Source organism: Brassica napus, chromosome A6 (assembly GCF_020379485.1).
Source record: "Brassica napus cultivar Da-Ae chromosome A6, Da-Ae, whole genome shotgun sequence".
Classification (NCBI taxonomy): Eukaryota; Viridiplantae; Streptophyta; class Magnoliopsida; order Brassicales; family Brassicaceae; genus Brassica; species Brassica napus.
This window is the reverse complement of record NC_063439.1, coordinates 7955967-7979366: the sequence shown is the minus strand read 5'-3', so window position 1 is coordinate 7979366 and position 23400 is coordinate 7955967. Positions and strand designations below refer to the sequence as shown.

The 23400-nt window shown below is 33.3% G+C and overlaps 4 protein-coding genes across 6 annotated transcripts; 3 read left to right on the top strand and 1 right to left on the bottom strand.

Moving 5' to 3' along the window:
• Positions 1-287: 287 nt before the first annotated feature.
• LOC106373928 lies at positions 288-3039 on the top strand. Of its 2 annotated transcripts, none has more exons than XM_048782488.1 (5): positions 288-935; positions 1173-1327; positions 1415-1477; positions 1576-1644; positions 1745-3039. In XM_048782488.1, exons 1-5 carry the CDS (start codon positions 932-934, stop codon positions 1859-1861), a joined length of 408 nt encoding a protein of 135 aa, XP_048638445.1. In that variant the 5' UTR covers positions 288-931; the 3' UTR covers positions 1862-3039. The 2 variants fall into 2 exon arrangements, with proteins under 2 accessions (XP_048638445.1, XP_022549986.1); XM_022694265.2 differs by having other exon boundaries at positions 292-935; positions 1188-1327.
• A 233-nt stretch (positions 3040-3272) lies between these two features.
• Positions 3273-4426, bottom strand: LOC106346969 (pathogenesis-related protein 5-like). Its single transcript, XM_013786448.3, has 2 exons — positions 4291-4426; positions 3273-4127 (listed from the first exon to the last, which is right to left on the bottom strand). Exons 1-2 carry the CDS (start codon positions 4343-4345, stop codon positions 3442-3444), a joined length of 741 nt encoding a protein of 246 aa, XP_013641902.2. The 5' UTR covers positions 4346-4426; the 3' UTR covers positions 3273-3441.
• Positions 4427-14530: 10104 nt separating this feature from the next.
• LOC106346970 (E3 ubiquitin-protein ligase RNF185) lies at positions 14531-16187 on the top strand. Its single transcript, XM_013786449.3, has 2 exons — positions 14531-14704; positions 15308-16187. Exon 2 carries the CDS (start codon positions 15341-15343, stop codon positions 16022-16024), a length of 684 nt encoding a protein of 227 aa, XP_013641903.1. The 5' UTR covers positions 14531-14704; positions 15308-15340; the 3' UTR covers positions 16025-16187.
• Positions 16188-20094: 3907 nt separating this feature from the next.
• On the top strand, positions 20095-23192 carry LOC106346971 (probable galacturonosyltransferase-like 1). Of its 2 annotated transcripts, none has more exons than XM_048782487.1 (2): positions 20095-21299; positions 22649-23192. In XM_048782487.1, exon 1 carries the CDS (start codon positions 20215-20217, stop codon positions 21271-21273), a length of 1059 nt encoding a protein of 352 aa, XP_048638444.1. In that variant the 5' UTR covers positions 20095-20214; the 3' UTR covers positions 21274-21299; positions 22649-23192. The 2 variants fall into 2 exon arrangements, with proteins under 2 accessions (XP_048638444.1, XP_048638443.1); XM_048782486.1 differs by having other exon boundaries at positions 22643-23192.
• The last annotated feature ends 208 nt before the right edge of the window (positions 23193-23400 follow it).

Sequence of the window (23400 nt, the reverse complement as noted above, 5' to 3'; positions counted from 1 at the left end):
TTGGTGCTTACTTTTCTACTATCATTATGATCGCGTATTTATTCGAACGTCGAAAACATACGACACATGTTGAATTTTCTTGTACGAGTTTATTTCGTTTTCAGTTTGTCATTTTACGTTTTTTTAGTTTCCACGTACGTCAAAATGCTAGTATTGATTACGTTCTAAAAAAAATAAAGTGTTATATATGTACTGAATTATCAGTAAAAATCTTTAGTTTTATAAAAAATATGTGGACAACCTAGAAAAAAAAAAAATCTACAAGCAACACACTTCGTCACACTATTCAAATGAATCCGAGATTTAAAACAAAATGTTAGCCCAGCAGCATTTTTACCAATGGAACTTGTCCAACATAGAGTTGAAACCTTTTAAACGGGATCTATTCAAAGGCGGCAAAAACGAAACTTGTGTCCGACTAATTCGAAGACAAAGAGCCCGAGGACTGTTATGATTGATTATAGGCCCGTAGCTGTGTGTTCCTCGCAAGATCATCGCAACTTCATCAGTTTGCCTTTGTAGCAGGAGGTCAATCTCTGACAGTGTATTGATTTCTTATCAAATTTTCCATTATTTGTGTACTTCATCAGCAAAGAGACACTGTTCAATGGCCGTTAAAACGGATATGAACAGGGTGTACAATAGACTAGAGTGGAGTTTCTTTAGGAACGTTGTGTCCCAGCTTGGGTTCCACCCAACGTGGACACGGGAACATGTCATATCTGCTCTTCTTCTTCTGGAGTTTATTTAAATGAATCTGTCAGTACTTGTTTATGGAGTAATATTATTTAATCCCAATCATTTTTAGGTGTTGACAAATGGAATAGAAGTAAAGTTGCAGAGGAATGCATTCAGTGTCCTTGAAGCTCCTACTGGAAATGAAGTAGACGATGATCTTGATTTCGAAAATACACTGAGGAATGGTTCTGATATGAGTAAGTTTGATTCCTTGCCTTTCTTCAAGATTCTGCTTTTCAAAATTTCCACCAAAAAAGAAAAGGAATGAATTTTATTTAAGGATTCTGTCAATTGTATAAATACTTTGATAAGAGTTTTCTTAACTTTATTTAGTATCCAGTGAGTTACTAAGAGGCATATTGTTCTTTGGACACACATAAAAGCTGTCTGTAACCTTTTTAAACTGATATTCTCAGCCTTGTTTCTATGACAAGTTGTTTCTTTTCCAGCATCCGAGGACACACTGAAGCCTCATAAGTCGAAGCTAAGAGGGCAGAGATCATCACGGTCATTTCACAAGACCCTGAGCAGGTCTCTATCATCTGACTCACAATCAAAAAGCTCTGCTTTTACTCTCCCTCAAAACATGGTAAGCATTCAATTTTTATTATAAATTTTATTCCATTTGGTATTGAATATAAGGCGACTGATCTTGTACTAATATGCTTTCACGCAGAAGGTTGATCTTAGCAAACTGGAAATGCCTGCTTTACTCAAATATTGGCAACATTTCAACCTCGTAAAAAAGAAGAAAGCCTTCACTTTATCCAATCTGGAACTCTACTTTTGTATGTGCTTGCTCCTGTGTCCTTTTGCTCATGAATAAACTCCTTGTAGGTGGATGCAATTCCAAATCCATCAAAGGAGCAACTAATTGACATTGTTCAGAGACACTTTATGTCTCAGGTACATGCCTATATCCTTCTCAGACTTCACTTGATTCGTCTCATGTGTTATTATAATATTGGTTCTGATAAAACAATTTAAATATGTATGATACTTTCAGCAAATGGATGAGCCTCAAGTTATTATGGGGTTTGTTCAAGCTGCAAAGAGAATGAAGAGAGCCTGCAAGTTGCAATCCAAAGAAGCCAGAAACACCGATCTTAACTGCATCAGCTAAAAGAAACAAGCCCTGACTTTAATAATAGATCCTCTAAGTAAAGTGATGCCAACTTGAGTAACCATTTGTGGCTTGCTGCAGCAAGTTTTAGCTCGTTCCGGAGATATTTGGCTAAGGAGTAGAATGTTGTTTCTTCTTGCTTCTGTTGTTTAACCATGTAATTACCCCCAATCAAACAAAAAAAGACCCTGAAATCAAGAAACATGACTCTCTAAAGCTTCCAATTGAATTTACTATCTGTTCTGATTTTAGTATGTTACAATGTAAATATGTTTTATGTGACCTTTCTCTCAGTCCTTTTTTTTTTGTTTTAAATTGAGTAGTAACATTATTTTATAGATTGAAACATAATTTATTGATGGGCCTGTTGCGAGTAAAACAAAACATACAACCAAACTTCCTCTTCATCTCTCTCCATGCACTCATCTACGTCCTTCTCTTTGCGCAATAAACACATATTCAAGATTTTCAATCTCTCTTTTGTTGCTGCAATCAGATTTGATATAACTTCATACTCTTACTCTCGCCTTCTTATATAATAAACCCTCGCGGGAGAATCTGCCTCCCTTTTCTTTTTCGCCTGACTAGTTCTTTTTTTTTTTTATAACCGAGTATCCTGGATCCACCGTGGTGGTCCGGATTAGAGACCGAAGCGAGCATGGACCCGAAGGTCACCAGGTGGTTCACCGCGTAACGGTCTTCGGTCTCGGATGCTGCAGCCCATATGTAAATTCCGCAGTGGCCAAGGTTCGAACCCAGGACGGGCACTCCAGCTGGAGCTCCTATACCACTAGACCAAAGCAACTTGGTTGCCTGACTAGTCCTTTAGTGGAGTATAAACGTATAAGAACAGGAATCGCTGCTTATAGTTATAGATGCATATCATGGTGAATTACTTTTATAGAACGCATGTGCGCTTGGATAAAGATACCAAGAAAATTGAATATCACCATGCAACATGTATTTAGTAGCGTAACTATGCATCAACGATCAAACAATTAATAACTACTTCCCCAGTTCCTAAATATAAGATATTTTAGTTGAAACAAATAGACTATATGATTGGTTACATAGTTTTTGATAAATTTAAAATTATCTAGAAATATTAGAACCTCATACATATTATTGAAACATCAATTTTTTTTTAAACATCTTATATTTAGGAACATACGGAATATAATAACATAAGAAACCCGATTGTATTTGGAATTTTAATAGGCTTTTCTTGTTGTTATGTACAAGGAAAATATATACCATATTATTAATTAATATAATTATGATTTATTAAGATATTTTGCGTTTATTGGTGAGTAAAATACTAAAATCATTCAAGTTCTAAATATTAGACATGTTTATGTTGGTAAGTATGAACTTATGCTGTCATTCCACAGAAAAATAGCTAATCACACGATTTTTTTCATAAATTTTATTCTGTATCTTTATTATTAACTATAATGTCAGCCTGCGGAATTTATCTCATTCCGCAAAAGCTCTTATTACATCCAGCGACTCCACTGTAATTTTACTCGATGATAATGATAATTATGGTGTGATAAATGATAATGTATGCATGTATGTATCTATGATCTGGGACAGAAAACGACGGAGTAATTAGCGTTGGTGCAAGTAAAAGTGCTCGAAGCGTCGTCGTATGCGTAGCTGTAGGCTTTAGGGCAAGCTGCTTTGAATATCCTCGAGTAATCCGTCGGCGGACAAGTCTCCGGCTTATCGAACGCACCGGTGCAACAATATTCCGGTTTGTTAAACGCCGCGCAAGCGCTCTTACATGCCACAACGTTTCCTCCGTCCATAACGCGTAGTTCGTTCGGACAGCTCCCGTTCAGGTCCGAAACGCATCCAACGTTTTGGCAATCGCCTGATCCGTCTCGCGTCGTGATTCCCATCTGGACGTTGTAGCCGTCGACGAGGCTGACGTCGTAGAAGTCCTGTCCGCCGCCGTTGCCGATTGTGAACTCGGCGAGTGTGACCGGTGGAACTCCTCCTGCGCCCGCGCATTTTAGTTTGTTACCGCAGTCTCCGGTGAGGCATCTTCCGGCGCCTGAGCCATCGAAGTTGCAGCCTGTTCGGCCCCATATGCGGCCGGACCATCCCGCGGGTGCGGTTAAGTCGACGGAAGCTCCAGGGGTTAAGAGAAACCCGCCGTCGTTGAGTTGTGCGCCGTTTCCAGTGAGGACGCCTGGCCAGACGTTGAAACTGCAGCTGTTCACGATGGTAAAGACGGTGCCGGAGACAACGGATAGTGTCCCTTGCAAAATAAGCAATCGAAGTTAGTTAGATTAAATTAGATTTTATCATTTTTCTGCATGAAATAAAATGTCGTTGTGAAAACTATTGTGGAGATCTAATAAGAACAATGATTTATTGGAATAGTTAGAAGAGAACAAAATGTATGTATTTGTGGTGTATACCTGTAGCGATGATGAAGGAGAAGAAAAGAAGGTGTGAACCAGAGAAATTCGCCATTTTTAATCTCTCAAGTATTAATCGAATGTGTATGTTATGATGAACGAAAGTTAATGGCACGGATCCCTCTATTTATAGTAAACCTTCAAGTGTGCTACCGACTGAATTTTATCATTTTCAAAATAATATTTTTATAAAATTCATAAGGGGTGACGTGAATATTGGTTGTAACTGGTTTTTCCTATAAAGAATATACAGAATACAAATTGATTATTCCAATGTTTTTGTTGTTTTATAAAATAGTTTAATTTTATAATAGTTGTGCAGTTTATTTCAATATATATTTGTTCAAATAGCATTTTCATTTTTATATTTATAGTAAAATAGATCAATGCTATGTCTTTCTGTAAATATTGATGAAACAATAAAAGGTATATTTTCAGAAAAAAGAAAGAAAGGTGGATTGAAATAGTTTTGTCTGTCAATTCCACATTATCATTCATTTTTGTAGGTTTAGAATCTGAAACAAAAAGATTTGTTCTTTACATATAATCTATTTTCGTTAAATTTTAAAATGAAATATGTGAAATAATTTTAAATGTTTTTATTGTAATTAGTAAATAATTATGGAATTCTATATAATAATAAATAATTTTATTGCATATAATAGCGTTTCAGTTGTAATATAAAATTACCAGATCTTAGAACGCTATAAAATTAAGAGATCTGGGTCTATTTGAATTAAGATTTAAATGAATCAAGTTTATTATAAATTTTGGGTCAAACTGAATAATGTGTATATTCATAATAAGAGTATTACGAAGTAATACAACTATTTAATACGGTTACAACTAGTTACTTTCGCCATACATAAACGAGAGATAAAAAAAATAGAATTCAAACCAAATTAAAAATATGAAAAGTTAAAAGAAAATATAAAAGATATGGATATACCAAAAATCAAACTACATAAAACCGGCTAGCACATATTATATTCAATTTTACTTATTTTTGTTTTTGTAGTTGGTTACTTTGCATTTAATTTAATTTTAAATATATATTTTTAAACTAGAAACACACTAGCTAACTTTAAAATTTTATCATGGTTATTAAACTAGCGACTATCTTTAAAAGTTATATCAGATTATATATATATATATATTTATATATATATATAATTTAACTCTAGTTAACATTGAGAGGTTTATGTTTTAAAAAGATAATATATATAACACTGAATATTATTAATATATATATATGGTCTAGTAATCCTAATTTTATTTTGTACAAACAAATGCATCAAATTGTAAGATGCAAAAAAGTTGAAATAAATACCTCATAGTTAAATTGTTTGGCCAATGTACATACAGAGTTAAAATCACAATTAACGGACATAATCAAAAATAAATTGAGAAGACGATATAGACGACTTTTGTAACTCAAGTTAGGGAGACTTGACAAAGACATACGAGTATACAAATTTTTTTGTCTGTAAGCAGGGGCGGAACTAGCAAATATAACACATCATACTAAAAGACGTTTTTAACTAAAGATTAATAGCCATAGGGGTTCAAGATTAAACCATTTGACTTCCTGGATTTTCAGTAACATAAATAGAAAAATATATAACTTTTGTATGTGGCATTTTCCCCATCTATCACCTAGGTCCTAGGTACGCCCCGGTCTGTAGTTTGAATAGTCTTTTTGTTATGGTGTATTTGTTTGTTAGAGCCAATTTTCATATCATTTTGTTTGCTAGAGCCAATTTTCATATCATTTTTTTCGAAAGATTCTAAGTGACAATATAAATTATTTTCCATGTTAAGCTGTGCATGAGAAACGTAAATATGTATATACGATTCATCTGTCCTTTAGTTTTAGTATTTTCAATAACAAACTTTTGAACTATGATTTTCTTGGTTCCGGTCTAATCGGTGTGTCTTTTCCTAACTGATGTTTTGGGATATGCGAGGTGAACGGAAAACTGGTAGATATGGCAACTTTCAATTGGTGATTACTTTTCTACTATCTTGATCATGTATTAATTCAAAGATCCAAAACACACGACACAAACTTGAATTTTCTTGTACGAGTTTATTTCGCTTTCTGTTTTTGTCATTTTACGTTTTTTATTTTCCACGTACGTCAAAATACTAGTATTCATTACGTATTCCAATTAAAAAAAAAATCTGTACTGAATTATCAATAAAAATCTTAAATTTTTGGGGATTTGCACTAGATAGCAAAAATATAGGAGATAATTAGGTAGATGGATAAGATACTGTATATTTTTAGGTAATACCAAGACAGTCCTTATTTCTACAGGAAAAGCAAAGTACAGTATCTGTTACACGTGAGACGTGATTACTTAAAACAGACGGTTGCACACAAAAAGTGTCAATAATGCAAAGAATTAAGACTTTCTTTCTCTTTTATGCAAAAAAACCAAAGGGATCTGTAATAATATTATTCCCCGAATCGGTCTCAATTCTCAGTTCCTCCAAATAACCTACGGGAGTAGATGAGTACGAGTACGGCAAGTAGCATCGGTCTCATCCTAAAATCATGTGGATTCCGAGTCACCGCCATTAAAATTGGTCTCTTTTCTCTCCTTATTACAACAACCTTTATCGTTTCTTTCATGTGTGTAATAACGAACATGTGTTCTGTTTCTTATGTTTTCTTCAAGCAAAGTTTGTTTCTTTTCTTTCATTTTTGCTTTTGATTTTTTTTCTCCCAATGAAAAAAAAAGTTTCAGATTCAATTCCTGGTTCCTCCAAACAACCTAGGGAGTAGGTGACTACGAAAATCGTAAGATAAGAGAAAAAATATTGGCAAATCTCAGCCATTACTCATCTCCACCGGGTTCACCTAACGAAGTCCCTGTAAGTCGACAAAAATAATATTCAGACAATTATACTCGAATCCGGTTTCTATACTTTGTACATGGTTTTTATGTATATACTCAAATCCGGTTTCTATTAGTTGTACCCGGTTTTTATGTATAGGCAACGACGGTTTCTCCTCTTCGAAAATATCTTATCCTCACCGAAAATATCTTCTCCTCTTCTCTTCACTTCTCCTCTCTAAAAATATCTTACAACTCTTCTCTCACCAATTTGGAAAAATATAACCGATTTTGTACACTTATTTACTTTTTCAATAGGTTCAAAAATAAAACTAATAAATAGTCATAACTGCCGGTTGCAGGTTACTTGTAAAATATATCAAAACTCTTCTCTCTTTAATTTTTATAGATACATCCGGTTGCAATAACTAATATCATAGTTGTAAAAGAATGTAGCCGGTTTCGCTAAGTGTATTGCGTTTTGAATACAAATTTAATTATTTGCGAGCAACCCGGGTAGCAGGTAACGAGCAAGGTGTGGATAAAGGAGATAATTGGCAACTCATGAAAAATTGTCATGGTTCGCCAATTATTAAAAAGTTTGCATAGATCTGCAATTACCATGCTGAATTTTGATTTCTAGCTAAATAGACCTAAATTTTATAGGGAAATTGTTTTTTTAGACCAAAAAAATGATAATTATGTTTCATTAGGCTAATTCATATTTTGTACCACTTTTGCTTCTAATGTCTTTTAGTATTTTTGAAAATAAATCAAATAATAGTTTTACAAACTAATTTTTCTTGGAAAATAGTAATTACTGATGAAATATCCATATAAACTTAGTGAGATTTTTTTTAATTTTAAAAATGTTTAAATCATAATTTCAAATTATGTTCTACATAAAATAGAATTGGCATTCTACGAAGTAGAAAATGAAATTCATTTTTTTCATTGAATCTACTATGTTTAGAATACATGATCTACATAAATAATAGTACTCTAAAAATATTTATAATACACATTCCGCGCTTAACCTATTGCTCTAAAATCTGTAGAAATTGGAATATACAGATAACTATAAATATAAAACATGTAGAAATCAAAATCTACACATTACTATAAATCTAACAACTTTTAAAAAACTAGTTCTACAGATTTACTGTAAATCTAAAACCTGTAGAAATCAAAATCTACACATTAATACTCCCTATGTTTCCGAAAGAAATTGTTTCTAGAGTATTCACACATATTAAGGAAACAATTATTTTTTTACAATTGAATTTATTATTTATTTTACTATACATTTTCTAATAAATATCAACCAATAGTATTCAACCAATTCAAATATTTTCAATAAATGTTTCTTAAAAATATACAACTTTTCAACATTAACTACTAAAAATGCCTTAAAATTTTAGAAATTCTATCATTTTGAAACAAAAAATAAATCTAGAAAATCCTACTTTTATGAGCAGAGGGAGTATAAATCTAAAAACCCGTAGAAACAGAGTTCTACCGATTTACTACATTCTACGGATAATAATAATCAGTTCCAAAAAATATGGGAAGAAAATATTTGAAAATATTCAGTTTCCATATATGAAAAATATGATTTTTTCAGAAAAAAATGAAAAAAAAAATCATTTTGAAAATATTCAGTTTTCATATATGAAAAAATGATTTTTCAGAAAAAATAAAAATAAAAATAAAAAATCGTTTTGAAAAGATTCAGTTTTCATATATGAAAAAATGATTTTTCAGAAAAAAATGAAAATAAAAAATTCGTGGGACATAAAGTGTAGGTTTATGTTTTTTTTTATTTGAGGATTTTTAATTTTTTTACTTTAATTACTTAAATTATTTATTATATTTTAATATTTAACAAATGTTTTGTTAATTGTAATTTCGAATTTATATTGAAATTAAGGGGTATTATTGTTATTTTAAAAATAATTAGCCTAATAGAATATTAAATATATTAGATTAGTCTAATGGAACATAGTTACGATATTTTTGGCCTAAAAAACAGTTTTCCCAATTTTATGTAAATGTGTGGACAACTTTTTCTAGTAGAATTCTCTTGTACAAGAAGTCTCTCTTTCATTAAATGAATTGACTTGTCTTTAAAAGAAAATCTTGTTTTGCATTTTTCCCTGGCAATTTTCCTATTTATTTATTTATGAATAATAAGAAAGAAATACACTAATATATGGGCTTGTAATACGTGATAGGTTACATGATTCTGACATTATATTTGAACTTACATAATACTGTACTACTTAACCATTCAAGGTAAAGTGTGGAAGAAAAAAGACCATTGAAGGTAAAGCAAGATTTAATAGTTGAAAAGATAATTTTGTTTTTCTTACCCTTTTAATTACCTTCTCTACAAAATCTATATATATAAAGAAACTAGGTGACCGGCCCGCACCCTGTGTAGGCACAAAAACATAACCGGCCCGTACCATGTGTTCCCTCTCGGCCCGTACCTCACGAAAGGGAACACAGTAACGTCAGTATGAAGAGACAGATATTGTATGTATGTATAATTGCAACGTTACAAAATATTTTGTGTGTTTACGAAGATTCTTTCATTAAAAAAATGGAATAAATAGTGTATAGTTTTAGAAGTAACAGATTTTATATTATCATTAATTAGAATTGTATTGTATATGTGTTGTAATTCTTTATTTTAGGTGAATAATATTATTTTTCCATAAATAATAAACAAACATTTATGTAGACATATTAAAAGAAAATATAATAGAAATCGAAATATTATCCATAAATAATATAAATTATGAAGTACACGATAAAGAAAGCAAATTCAGTTAGAAACCTACAAAAAATTATATCTACCAAGCTCTTCTGCCTGCATGCAGATGAAACAAACATCAATAACTTAAACAATTCTTCCATATTTGGAAAACAATATATATATATAACAATGACAAATTAAATGGTAGAGTATGTAAACACCTGTTTTCTACCAGCGTGAGTTAGAACACCGCCGTATTTAAGAATCATAAGGGCCTCTACGGGTCTTTCTTCTTCGCCTTCACCATTCCACTTCAGCGGCTTCAGTTGAACCTTCCTGTATATCCCTGAGAAATTTTCTTCCTGCGCCATTCCAAAAGATTCTCTGCTGTGAGAAAATGACCTCATGAATTAAATAAAAAATGCATAATGCTAACTTACTTATAAAATAGTATATTCAACAAAAAAATGATAGAAGATAGTATTACTAACAATACAATTCTAATACTTTCCCCGGACTATATTCAACAAAAAAAGAGAAAGTATTAAAGAACCTCTTCAAGAACTGCTTTAACTTGGCGAAGCTTCTCAGCATGTTCAAGGTCTTCTGGATCACTATCACTCTCACGACCTGGTTTACATATAAAAAAAGGAAGACCATATTGTCGTTACCAGTATTCAACACATGAAAAAAATAGACCAGACATGCTTTTTGGAGACAAGACATAAAGAGTTGAGTTCAGGGTTCTAAAGATGAGGAGCCTTTGCGTCTAAACACATTTTTCTTAGCACACAAGCAAGATCGTCTTAATACCTTAATAGTATGAGAGGAGAGATTTGTGAATATTACTTTAAAGAATGAAAAGAGAATGTTTGTATTTTAAAATTTTGGGTGTCTCCTATATATATACAGTCGATTTATTTCTCATATTAATGACGCACAATAAATAATGAAATCGTTTAAAGAAAGATATTAAATGTGTATTGTCAAAAAATGATTTGCATATGATATGATTTTAACTTGCGCAAGTAATCCATATTAAAAAGGTAAGTTATTAAAAACAAACAACCTAATTAAAAACATTAAAATATTTTGTAAGCAATATAATAAATATGATATCAACATGCGCAAGTTTACCGTTGAATAATAAAGAAAGTTTTTAATATTTGTCTTAATTCTAAATCTTGCCCAAGGGTAAACTAAATCGATAAAATTTAATGATTTCAACTTGCGCAAGTAATCCATATTGTGAATAAGTGATTTGCATATTTAATGATTTCAACTTGCGCAAGTAATCCATATTAGAAATGTAAGTTATTAAAAACAAATTTTGTCAATAAGTTATTTGCATATTTAATGATTTCAACTTGCGCAAGTAATTCATATTAGAAAGCTAAGTTATTAAAAACAAACAACCTAATTAGTAGGGGTGTGCACTTTACCCGATATCCAAAGTGGCACCCGAACCCGATTCGAAAAACCGAACTGAAATCCGAATCGAAGTAGCAAAATACCCGAACGGGTATTGAATAAGGAGAGATTGGATACCCGAACCCGAACGGATAATACCCGAACCCGAATGGGTATCCGAAGATAACCGAACATATGTATAATTAACCTTATATTTCTAGTTTACATCTCTCATTTTATATAAAATATTTATATTGATACTACACATACTTTAAGTTCATATGATATACATACAATTACGGAAAAAAATGTTTTGTTACTCACTTAAAATGCATGTCAAGTTTTTTTATTTCAAAAATTAACAAAAAGTTACATCCAAAATTAAAAAAAAATAACTAAATTAATATCTTTTTAGTTTTAAAATGTTATGTCCAAATCTATAAACCATTCAATCTATTAAAAATAAAAAATTAGTTAACTGAAAGTTATATTTTTAAATATAAGAAACTTGAGAAATGAAAATTTTAATTTTTTTTTTCAAAATCTAAATATCTGAACCCGATCTGAAATAACCGAATCCGAACTAAAAATACCCAAACCCGATCCGAAGTACAGAAATACCCAAACGGGTTCTACATCTCTATACCGAAATATCCGAAAATCTAAAATACCCGACCCGAACCCGAACGGGTACCCAAGACTAAACTAAATCGATAATTATTATTCCCTAGCTATATATGGGCTTAACGAAATCGAGAATAGTTTTGGGCTTGTCTACATAAGCTATTGATTAAAATAAATGAAAAATAAAATTCAAAAAATCGACCAATAGAATTATAACAATTTTTCTGAGAAGCTCTATATTAATGCCATGTCAGCAGAAATCACTAAAGTGACTTCTCTTTTAATGTGTAGGGGGATGTTCGCCTCTCTCCCGTGAAGCCACGTCATCAGTTCGTGCGTTCTGGGAGTGACACGTGTCCCATTTTATATTTAGGGCCAAAATAAATGAATGCAGTTAAGAGTAATCGAATCCATCACCTCTAGCACTGGTAATTTCTCTTAGAACCACTAGGCTAAAGTCACTTTTTATAAATATGTGGCCGCGAAAATACTTATTATCGTGTCAGCTGGAAGCCCATACTTCTTCTGCTTGTGGCCAGGACCGACACTGAACTGACGTCAAGATGAAGATCGTGAAGTTAAAAACTTTGCTCCAAACAGTTTTGCAATGTTTCCAACCTTTATAACTTGATGTATATAATATATATCAAAATACATTTGTTGTACACGCTTTTATTAGTTTTGCTTTTAAAAGAAGGTATTTACAGTTATAAATGTTTTATGCCAGTGAAGTAATAGTTGAAAAATCTCTATACATATGTCATTTTAAAATAACACCCAACTTATATATATAGTCAATACATATGTCCATGTTATATTCTAAACTAAATATTTTCTCTTTTAAAAATATAGAAAACAATTTTTTTAGTCTACAAGCAAATGTTGTAGAGCAAGTATGCATTATACAAAATAATATATATTTAAAATCCATACACAAAAGCATAAAAGTTGTTATAGACATCTTTCTGACACATGCACACTCCAGTATGAATAATAATTAAAAAAAATAGTATTGTCATCAAACTTTATCACAAATCCACATTTGTATATCTATAATTATGAGCTGGACAATTAGTTAATTTGATACAATTCAAAAGCAAGAATAATCGAAAAACAACTATACCACCGTATACTAATAAGTAAGACATAACAGATAATCAAATTCTTGAATCTTAAAACAAATTTCAACTAGAACATTTAGTGAATATCATATTAACTAATATCCCTCCCGTAGGGCGGGCCGACCCTAGTTATGGAGTATATATATACTGTATACTGTTTTAACTACATTAAATTCGTTCCAAGACGGGTAGGAAGAATTTTAGCATGCTACAGACTATCCCATAAATTCCCCGGATACACATATGAATGCCTAGGAAACTTGCAAAAAGTGTAGGCAAAATAATTTATGATCATTGATTGATTAGTGCCGTGTTTATTACGTAACCCTTAAATAAACTTTCCGAAATTCTAGAAGACCTCTCACTGCTGAGTCTCGGTATTAAATTAGTTAGTACTACTAGTTGCTTACCTATTTCATAACCTTTCATTAGTCAAAAAAAAAAAAAAATTACGTATACTCGCTCATTCATAGGATCTTATTTCTAAGTAATTGTAAAAATACTTCCTTCACCGACCAAATCAGAAAATTTATCACCTCTTGTTTCTAAATAATGCAACACACTTTTTTCACAATTCAAACGAAACCCCGTTTTAAAAAAAATTAGTCCATCAGGCACTTTTACCAATGGAACTTGTCCAACATAGAGCTGAAGCTTTTCTAAGGATTAGTTCTGGATACATTTTCAACGAAAGAAGGGCAGCGTGGTTAAGCTTCAAATCATAGATTGCATCTCCACACAAAAAGGTCATAAGAAGAGAGTTTTGTCTAAGCAGAAATAAAAAGAGTTTTTACAAAAAAAAAAAAAAAAAAAAAAAAAAAGAGTTTTGTAGTACTTCTTCTATGGATTTGATGTTAGCCAGTACAATCTTTACCTATAGGTTCTAGGTTCCGTGAGAATAAAAAGTTTCATGTGGGAGATTCTCTGGTTTTCGAATAGGATCACATTCTCACCGACGTCACTCAAGGGCAATTGTCAAGAGATGGCCAATAAAGGATCCTTATATGAGTAAAATAAACTCATTCTCATTAATTCAACTACAATGTACAATGATAGTATTTATACTCTATACAGACTCGTGTACTCCTATACCACTCCATTTACATGTATACAATCGATATAAGCTGTAGAATACATAGTATAGGATAATACCTTATAAGGTCGAACCAGAGTAATGATCACTGATCAGAAATTTTGCACTTGAAGTTCAGGATAGTAAAAAGTCAAAACCAACGCGGTTAAAAATTGAATTTAAAAAGCCTTTAAGCCGCCTCGTGCGACGGTAATAATACACTAACTGGTAGATACATGACCTCAGAAATAACTTTTAACTAGATCGTTTATAGACCTACCTAGCCAACGATCAACAAGACATAGTTGACTTCAAATAACCACTAGTTCAAAGTCACGTGTACACATGTGTTCACGTGTATCTGGGGACCACTACGACACGCCAATTAAGTAAAAATTAAAAAGACAACAAAATAGATTAAAAAACAGGTCAGTTAAATAATTGTCAAAAGATTTTTCCATGGTTGGTATGGTCCCCTCCCTGTCTCCGGCCAATCTTAGCCCTTAAGCGAACTTTGCTCCTCGCGGGATTGCGATCAGTCTTCGATCCCTTCATCGCCGTGATCGAACTCTTTAATCAATCGGTACGTATATATATATATATATATATTCTGATCATTACTTCGTTTCAAATTGTTCCAGTTCTCGTTTTTTTTTTTTTTTTTTTTTTGTAAAAGGGCTTTCAAGCAGTTCTGGTTTTGTTCATGTCTTAGTTCTTGAATTTCTTGTTTATGCTTAGTGATTTGCTTGGTTTGGTTTGATTCCGGTATTAGTTTGGTTATTATAATCGCCGGAATATAAAACCGGAGGTTTTAGTGGTTTAAAAGAGAGATCTGGAGGTTTATTGAATCCTTATGAAGCTTTAACGATCCAGCAATTAATTGTTTACTGAATCCATGAGAATTGTGTTTTTATTTTGGGCAAGTCATTTTAGTGATTTAAATTGATGTTACAAAATCAATATACATAACTTTCGAAAAACAAATCATTAGGTTAGTGTAAAAATAATATATATATATATATTGATCAAAGTAAATTTGAGTTATTCAGTAACAAAAAATGAAATCGTATACAATCTTTCTCTGATGCGAATTGTTGATTAGTTAAATAAAGTAGTAGTCTTTTATTAAATTATCTATGTTTGTTTTAACTTAACTCAAATTATTATGAGATTAATGTTATTGTAGGAGTTAGAGAATCAGAGATTTGTCCGGTGAATCATGTCTGATGTACCTTCTTGTTCTAGCGGCAACAATACAAACAGCGATGATTCGAGTAACTTTGAATGTAACATCTGCTTTGACTTGGCTCAAGACCCCATTGTGACTCTCTGTGGTCACTTGTTCTGTTGGCCTTGCCTATACAAATGGCTCCATCTCCACTCAACCTCAAGTGAATGTCCCGTTTGCAAAGCAGTGATCCAAGAAGACAGGTTGGTTCCTCTGTACGGTAGAGGCAAATCATCTACCGATCCTAGGTCCAAGTCCATTCCTGGAATCCAAGTGCCGAACCGTCCATCGGGACAGAGACCCGAAACAGCGCAACCACCTGAGCCTAATCATGGTTTTGGTCATCACGGTTTTGGAGGGTTCATGGGAGGTTTTGCAGCTCCGGTGGCGAGTGCTCGGTTCGGGAACGTTACGTTGCCTGCAGCGTTTGGAGGTTTGATACCTTCGTTGTTCAACCTCCATTTCCATGGGTTCCCTGATGCAGCCATGTATGGAGCTGCTGCTGCTGCTTCTGGTAGTTTCCCTCACGGGTTTTCGAACCCTTTCCATGGAGGACACTCGCATATGCATAGTTATCAACGGTACACGGGGCGACAAGGACAACAAGACTATCACTTGAAGGCATTGCTTTGCTTTGTTTTTATGGTCGTTGTGTTTTCCCTCATCTTAAGCTAGTGAGGAAAATCGATTAGACAGCTTTGCTTTCAGTTGTTTATTTGAGATCGGATTATATAAAACCCGGGAAAATTGTGCTATGATTTGATTTGTAATCTTGTGCTTAGCAAAATTGTTCATATGTTAATAATACCTGCTGGCTTCTCTTGCTGGTGTTTATATTCTTATAATGTTAAAATCGGATCATAATTTACCGTTATGTCATGGTGCTGGCTTATATTGAATTATTGGTCGGCTTTTTTTGGCAAACACGTTCTTGGAGCCTCGTATTGTATTGAAAGATCTTGAATTTGAGGCTATAGTATGAATCTAGTGATAGTTCAATCTACATTATTGTCTGCACATTGTCTTCTTGTTGGTCAAGAGATTGTCTTCCAGTTTGCTTTGTCTTCTTCCCATTGTTGGCTACGTTCTTACAGCAAGTAGATATTCTCTAGTGTTAGCTTTGGAAGACAAGACACAAGATGCTCCTTATTACTTGGTAGTAGCTAGCTACCAGAAGAACTGGGCGGTAGAAAGGTTTTAACTTGTTCTACTATGATTTGTTCTCATAATTATTTGCTTACATCGTCACTATATTTATTAACATTTTAACACTTGTAAACATATGAATTTTATCTAGATATTTGAGGAAATATACCCATAGTTCTATCCAGATTTTAGTTTTTCTTCCTAAAAAATAGTACATGAGTTTATATATGTGATCATTTAACTTGTTTCTTGCGGTATTAGATGTGCACCATGCAATCATATATATATATATATATATATATATATATATATATATATATATATAATCTTTTTGAGTACTATGTTAATATTATGTCAAGCTTTATCTATCAAACACATGCATGCGCCGTTGTAAATTTTGCTTACGTAAAACAAGTATGGGACCGAATGGATACACATACAGATATTCAATTCACATGAAGTTAATGCATCCAAGTTTTTTAAGTATTAGGAAGTGGGATATGTACCGATCTAACAATTCAGAAGAAGACTGAAGTTATGGCTTATGGACTCTTGGAAGCGCATGTATACATATCCTATAATGTTATTGGAAATCTACATTTGATGTTATATTTTCAATTTTTTGTCAGAGTTCATACACATACAAAACCAAAAGCTACACTATATTTGTCGCCAGTCATATACTATAGAGTTTTATTCTATCTTCAAAAATTCAGATACATATGTATATTGCATAGATACATGAACATATATTAACTAAAAGCCTTCTATTCATGCACTCATGACACATCACACATGCTTATTTATTATTACGATCGTCTCTATGTTTAATGTGTCATATATGACGCCACCCATATGCCTTCATTTGATGACATACCCTGAAGATTTAATAGAGAGAGAACTCATATGTAATTTAACCTAAGACGACAAATATTACTAACTTGATAATATTATAGTTACTTTACGTTTGTTGTTATTTTCATTTATATTTTATCAAATATTTACGTTTGTTTATACATGTTATTTTTTAGCATCACACCATGGTGTTTATTATCCATAGAAACACATAGTTGAAGCAAAATTCGAGTTTAACGTTTAAAACATTGAGTAAAGAATATTGAATAAGAAAAAAGGAATATTGAATGAGAGTAATCATAGATTTTGAGTATCATGATTTGGATCTGCAGAGTAAAAATTAGCTAAGTGTGTCGCTATATGTCATTCATATTATGACATAATGATGAAATGAAATTAGTTTTGCTTGAAAACTATATGAAAGTAGACAGAAGAATGAAACCTCGCATTCATCGCACCCAATTCCCTTAGGAAATAAGTGAAGCGATTTTCAAGAGAAAACGATGGCCCAACAGATCAATTTTGGCATCTTAATTCTTTTTTTTTTTTTTTTTTTTTGATAATCCAGGGATTTCCCCACTTACGTGGGTCATTCCCCTGGGCCCGGTTAGGCAGCGGTCCACTTCACCCGGGAGGGCTTTACCTGGGCTGGGGACAAGGCCCAACACCCAGTACCGCATTTGATGACAGAATGGGTAGTTCGCCTCCGCTTGGCGTCGAACCCGTGAGCATGACAATTGGCCCACAAGGTCCTTACCAAGTGAGCTACCACATCCCGTCATCTTAATTCTTTTTGTTTCTCGTATTTAAAATTTACATTAGTTTCTAAATTTAACTCAATGAAACTATATCTGAAAACCATTGTGCATGTAAATTACCAAGTAAATGCAACGTTTTAACAGGTGGACTAAGGAGGAGTGGTTGTAGGGCTGAGATTTTACACAATGAATTTTATCTTTTATGGTGTATTGCAGTGAGGTGTCTAAATAGCGAATGTTTACACTTTTCTGGTTGACAGCGTGTGTTTGCAATATGAACGTATTCATTTCAAATAAAATGATCTTAAAAAGTGCAAAAATGAATCAGAAAAAAGACATGTCTAAATCTAAAGACTGAAGAGAACCCCAAAGAAGAACTCGCGATTTACATAATTACATTTGGTTGGTGGTGATGACAGAAAAGTCGTGCCACTAGAATTTGAGATATTATTCCACTTCACGTCTGGCCCACGCCTCTTTCTTTTCTGCATTTATTATTCCTATGATCATGGTTATAGCTAGTGTTATTACAATGGAAAATTATGAAATTTATATCGTATTTTTTTATAAAACTTGATGAAATTTATGGTCTCAAATTCTATTCAACATAATTACTACCAATACTGAATAACGAGCTTACATATGTGCTTAAAACTAAGGACTAAAATTTCCTTCTTGATATTTGTTTCTTTTCTAATCATGAGTATCAATTAGTTATAAAATAATATTAATTCTTACAATTAAGATTCTATAACAAAACTTCCCCGGACGATGTTATCTAATAGTAAAACCCTTTTTAGCTAAAGTTTATTTGTAATGAGATTTAATTTTTATCACATGATAGCTAGTAACAATAATCGTTTATTCTAAAATCTTAGTTCAGGCTGACAATAATTAGAAAAATTGGAAGGAAAAAAACAAGAGAAACCCACTCAAAAGGCTCTCTCTGACCATGTGCCCATCCTTTTATGAGCCAAAAATGTAAATAAAATAAAAGGTTAAGGAAATAAAGAAGAATAAGAAAATTTCAAATTTCAATCATTGAAATATAAGACTACCTACAACCAATAAGCAAAAAAAAAAGAAGCGTGGAAGCAATATTGTAAAATGCATACCAGCGTTACTATGTACTTTTAAAACTTTGATCCAATTTCTTTTTATATATATATATTATTTTATTTTATTTTCACCTACGAATTTCATAGTCATCGAAAGTGACAAAGGACCATAATAGAAACTTCAAAGAAAAACTAACAAAACCTATAACAAATACGAATTAGATTGACGTTGAAGTTTTAGGCTAAACATAACATCTCAACCATAAAAATTACTGACCAAGTCATGTATGTATATTATTTTTAGATTTTTTTATTGTTAAATTATTCTCAAACACATAAATTTCATCACGTTTTCATAGTCCCCATATTCTTGTGCATTTTGAATCGTATAGCAAGTACTAGTACCAGCCACACATTTTTTTATATAAATCATCGAGACATGTATCCGCAAAATTCGAATTCCAAAAGACTATTTGTTTGTATTGCATGCAGACAAACATATGTATATTACGTGTGTGAATTTGATTTTTATAAGTACATATCAATGTCATATATTTCCATGTCTTTCTTTGCATTGTGTAGGAAACAACATAAAACAAAATTACAAAGACTACTGGAACCTTACTACTAAACAACTTAATCACCAATTAATATAACATCAGCCTATAATGTGGATCTACAATGATTTTCGGTTAACATGTGGAAGTAATAGATTCCCACATTTCTTTAATTAAAATAATATAAGAAAACATTAAAAATCCCAAGTTCTAAAACTCAGTAAATGGTATTTGACCAGAAAATAATTTTTCACTGACACAATATTACTGGTTTCAGGAGCTATTATCATTTAAGTTGCTAATCATGTTCATGAAAGAAGTAATATAAAATTATGAAAAGGGCTTGGAATCTAATCAATATATAGAAACCTAAAATCTAAGCAAAACCCTTTTTATATCTCTCTCAGACACACACACATGATCAAAGTCTGAGAGACAGCTCTTCTCAGTTGAGAGAAGCCTTCCAATACCGTGAGAGTCTGAGAAAAAACATGTCCCAACATCTTCTTCTCATTCTCCTCTCGCTTCTCTTCATTGTTTTTGTTAATCCCATTTCCGCCTCTCAAATTATCCAAAAATTCAAAGAAGCCCCACAGTTTTACAATTCTGCTGATTGCCCCATAATCGATCCCGGAGATGATGACGATGACGTGTCGGCGAAGCCAATATTCTGCTCTCGTCGAGCTGTCCACGTGGCCATGACACTCGACGCCGCCTACATTCGCGGCTCAGTCGCCGCCGTCCTCTCCGTCCTCCAACACTCCTCTTGCCCGGAAAACATCGTTTTCCACTTCGTAGCCTCCGCTTCCGCCGACGCGTCGTCTCTACGCTCCACCGTCTCCGCCTCTTTCCCTTACCTCGAGTTCAAAGTCTACGTCTTCAACGTCTCCTCCGTCTCCCGTCTGATCTCCTCCTCCATCCGCTCCGCCTTAGACTGTCCCTTGAACTACGCCCGGAGCTACCTCGCCGATCTCCTCCCGCCGTGCGTCCGCCGCGTCGTGTACCTAGACTCCGATCTAATCCTCGTCGACGACATCGCCAAACTCGCCGCCACAGATCTCGGCCGAGACACCGTCCTCGCCGCGCCGGAGTACTGCAACGCAAACTTCACCTCCTACTTCACCTCAGCCTTCTGGTCAAACCCGACTCTCTCCTTAACGTTCGCCGATCGCAAGGCGTGCTACTTCAACACCGGAGTGATGGTGATCGATCTCTCGCGGTGGCGGGAAGGTGAGTACACCGCACGCATCGAGGATTGGATGGCGATGCAAAAGCGAATGAGAATTTACGAGCTTGGTTCGTTACCGCCGTTTTTGCTGGTTTTCGCCGGTTTGATTAAACCGGTTAATCATCGGTGGAACCAGCACGGTTTGGGAGGAGATAACTTCAGGGGACTGTGCCGAGACTTGCATCCTGGTCCGGTGAGTCTGTTGCATTGGAGTGGGAAAGGTAAGCCATGGGCTAGACTCGACGCTGGTCGGCCTTGTCCGTTAGACGCGCTTTGGTCTCCGTACGATCTACTTCAAACGCCGTTTGCTTTGGATTCTTGACCAAGTTCGGTTTACTTATTTTACCGGTACATACATACATACATTAAAAATAGGGCAATTGTCAATAATAGCACATTTTGAAGTTTATGTCTCAAAAATAGCACTAGAAGGAGAAAGTCACAAAAATGACATTCATTAAAGGGTAAAATATCCCTAATACCCTTGGTTTAAAATTAAATAAATAAACAAAAATAAATAAAAATAAATAAAATAAAAATAAAAAAAAATAAAAAAATAAAAAAAAAAATTTATAGTTTCAGATTATATGTTTTCAGATTCGAAATTTTTATAATTTTTTTTTTGAAATTTTTTTTTTGAATTTTTTTTTTTCAAATTTTCTTTTTATAATTTAAAAATACTTTTTGAAACTGTTTTTAAAATTTTTATTTTTTATTTTAGTATTTATTTTTTATAAAATTTTAAACCCTAATTCCAAAACCCCACCCCCTTAACTCTAAACCCTAAGGTTTGGATTAATTAACCCAAGGGGTATAAGTGTATATTTACCTCTTTAATGAAACCTATTTTTGTGACTTTGAGCCTTGAGTGCTACTTTGGGAACAAAAACTTGGTTTGGTGCTATCCTAGTCTTTTTCTCTTAAAAATATATACGTGATTTTTGTTTTTCCATGTAAATCTATTCATAAATTGTGACAAACAAAAAGCGTTTTGCATTTGTTCGTTGTTTTGATCGGAGTATATAGATATTAACAACAAAACGGAGGCGGTTGTTTAGAGGCGGCAAAACGCTGTGTTTGCGTTTGATATTCAAATGAGGGCAAATATAGTATGGAACAAATGAAGTCTTTTTAAACGATTGCGTTTCGAAATTCATGACCAACAAATAATTTTTTTAGGGCAAGTAGATTAGTGGTTTTTATTAGTGTTATCGAAACATGATAGTCGACATATTTGTTGATAAAAAGAAGCATTTTTACATTTTTTCCATTGTCATTTTCCCAATTGGAGATGACTGAATAATTATTGAGAGTTTATTAGATGCAAAAGGATGCGTTTGCATATGTGATATGGGGAATATAAGAGTAAATGGAACAAAAGGTATTCGAGAGACAGAATTTGCAGTTATTCCAACTATAAGAATCTATTATCCCTTATATATTAAAAGAGGAGCATTGGAATTAATGCTTTCACACCAAGTAGGACACGTGTCTATTAGACAGAGACTCTCACAAATTAATTTCCTTATTTGATTTTACTATTACCGGATTTTTTTAAATAGTTTCCTTAATCTAAAAAATTAAATAACTAACTCATGAATTGGAGTTCTCACATAAAGCTTATGCTACGGATATGTCTCTTCTTTATTCTTACTCACCATATACTTCAACCGCACTGTTTTTAATGAAAGGTTCAGAGTTCTATGTATCCCCCGACTCAGGAAACGACGACCCAGTTACTCCAAGGCTCGGAATGTTTATACACGTCGTGGTTCAAGACGAGTCCCTCTGTATCATTAGTTTGTGAAACATGACCATTCATCTCAAAAAAGAACTCATCCTGAATACTTTGAAGAAGAGCACAATCTGTATCATATTTCAACGAGACATGACTGTTTATCTCAAAGATTTACTCAGCTTGAACACTTTCGAGACCATAGACGGTCGTGCTCTGTCCGTGCACATCGCTGGGGGGGGGTTGCATCACGATCCAGTACGTCACCAACATTATAATCCACGGGGTTCATGTACATTATTACTAAAAGCCAGGTTGGAATGCTAAGGTGTGAAGCTCCCCACTGCATTACGGTTCTTGAACGTGTATAGAATGTATGAACTATAAAGAGTATCATTATTCTGGCTAACGTTGTTCTTCAACGTGACTTCTTCTTCTCACATATCTTTGTTCTTCAATGTGTCAATCTATGCTCATGCTTGAGAAATAAAGAGTATATAGGCGTATATATAATCCCAAGAAGAGTGATCGAAATTGAAGATGACGACGTCCCAAGAAGAGAAGCTGAGTTCTCTGTTACTCAAGAGGACATAACGGAGAAGATGAAGACGTCTTTTACTTTTCTCTTATACGGGAGACATGACCATTCATCTCAATGAAGAACTCATCCTCAACACTTTGAAGAAGAGCACAATTTGTATCATATTTCAACGA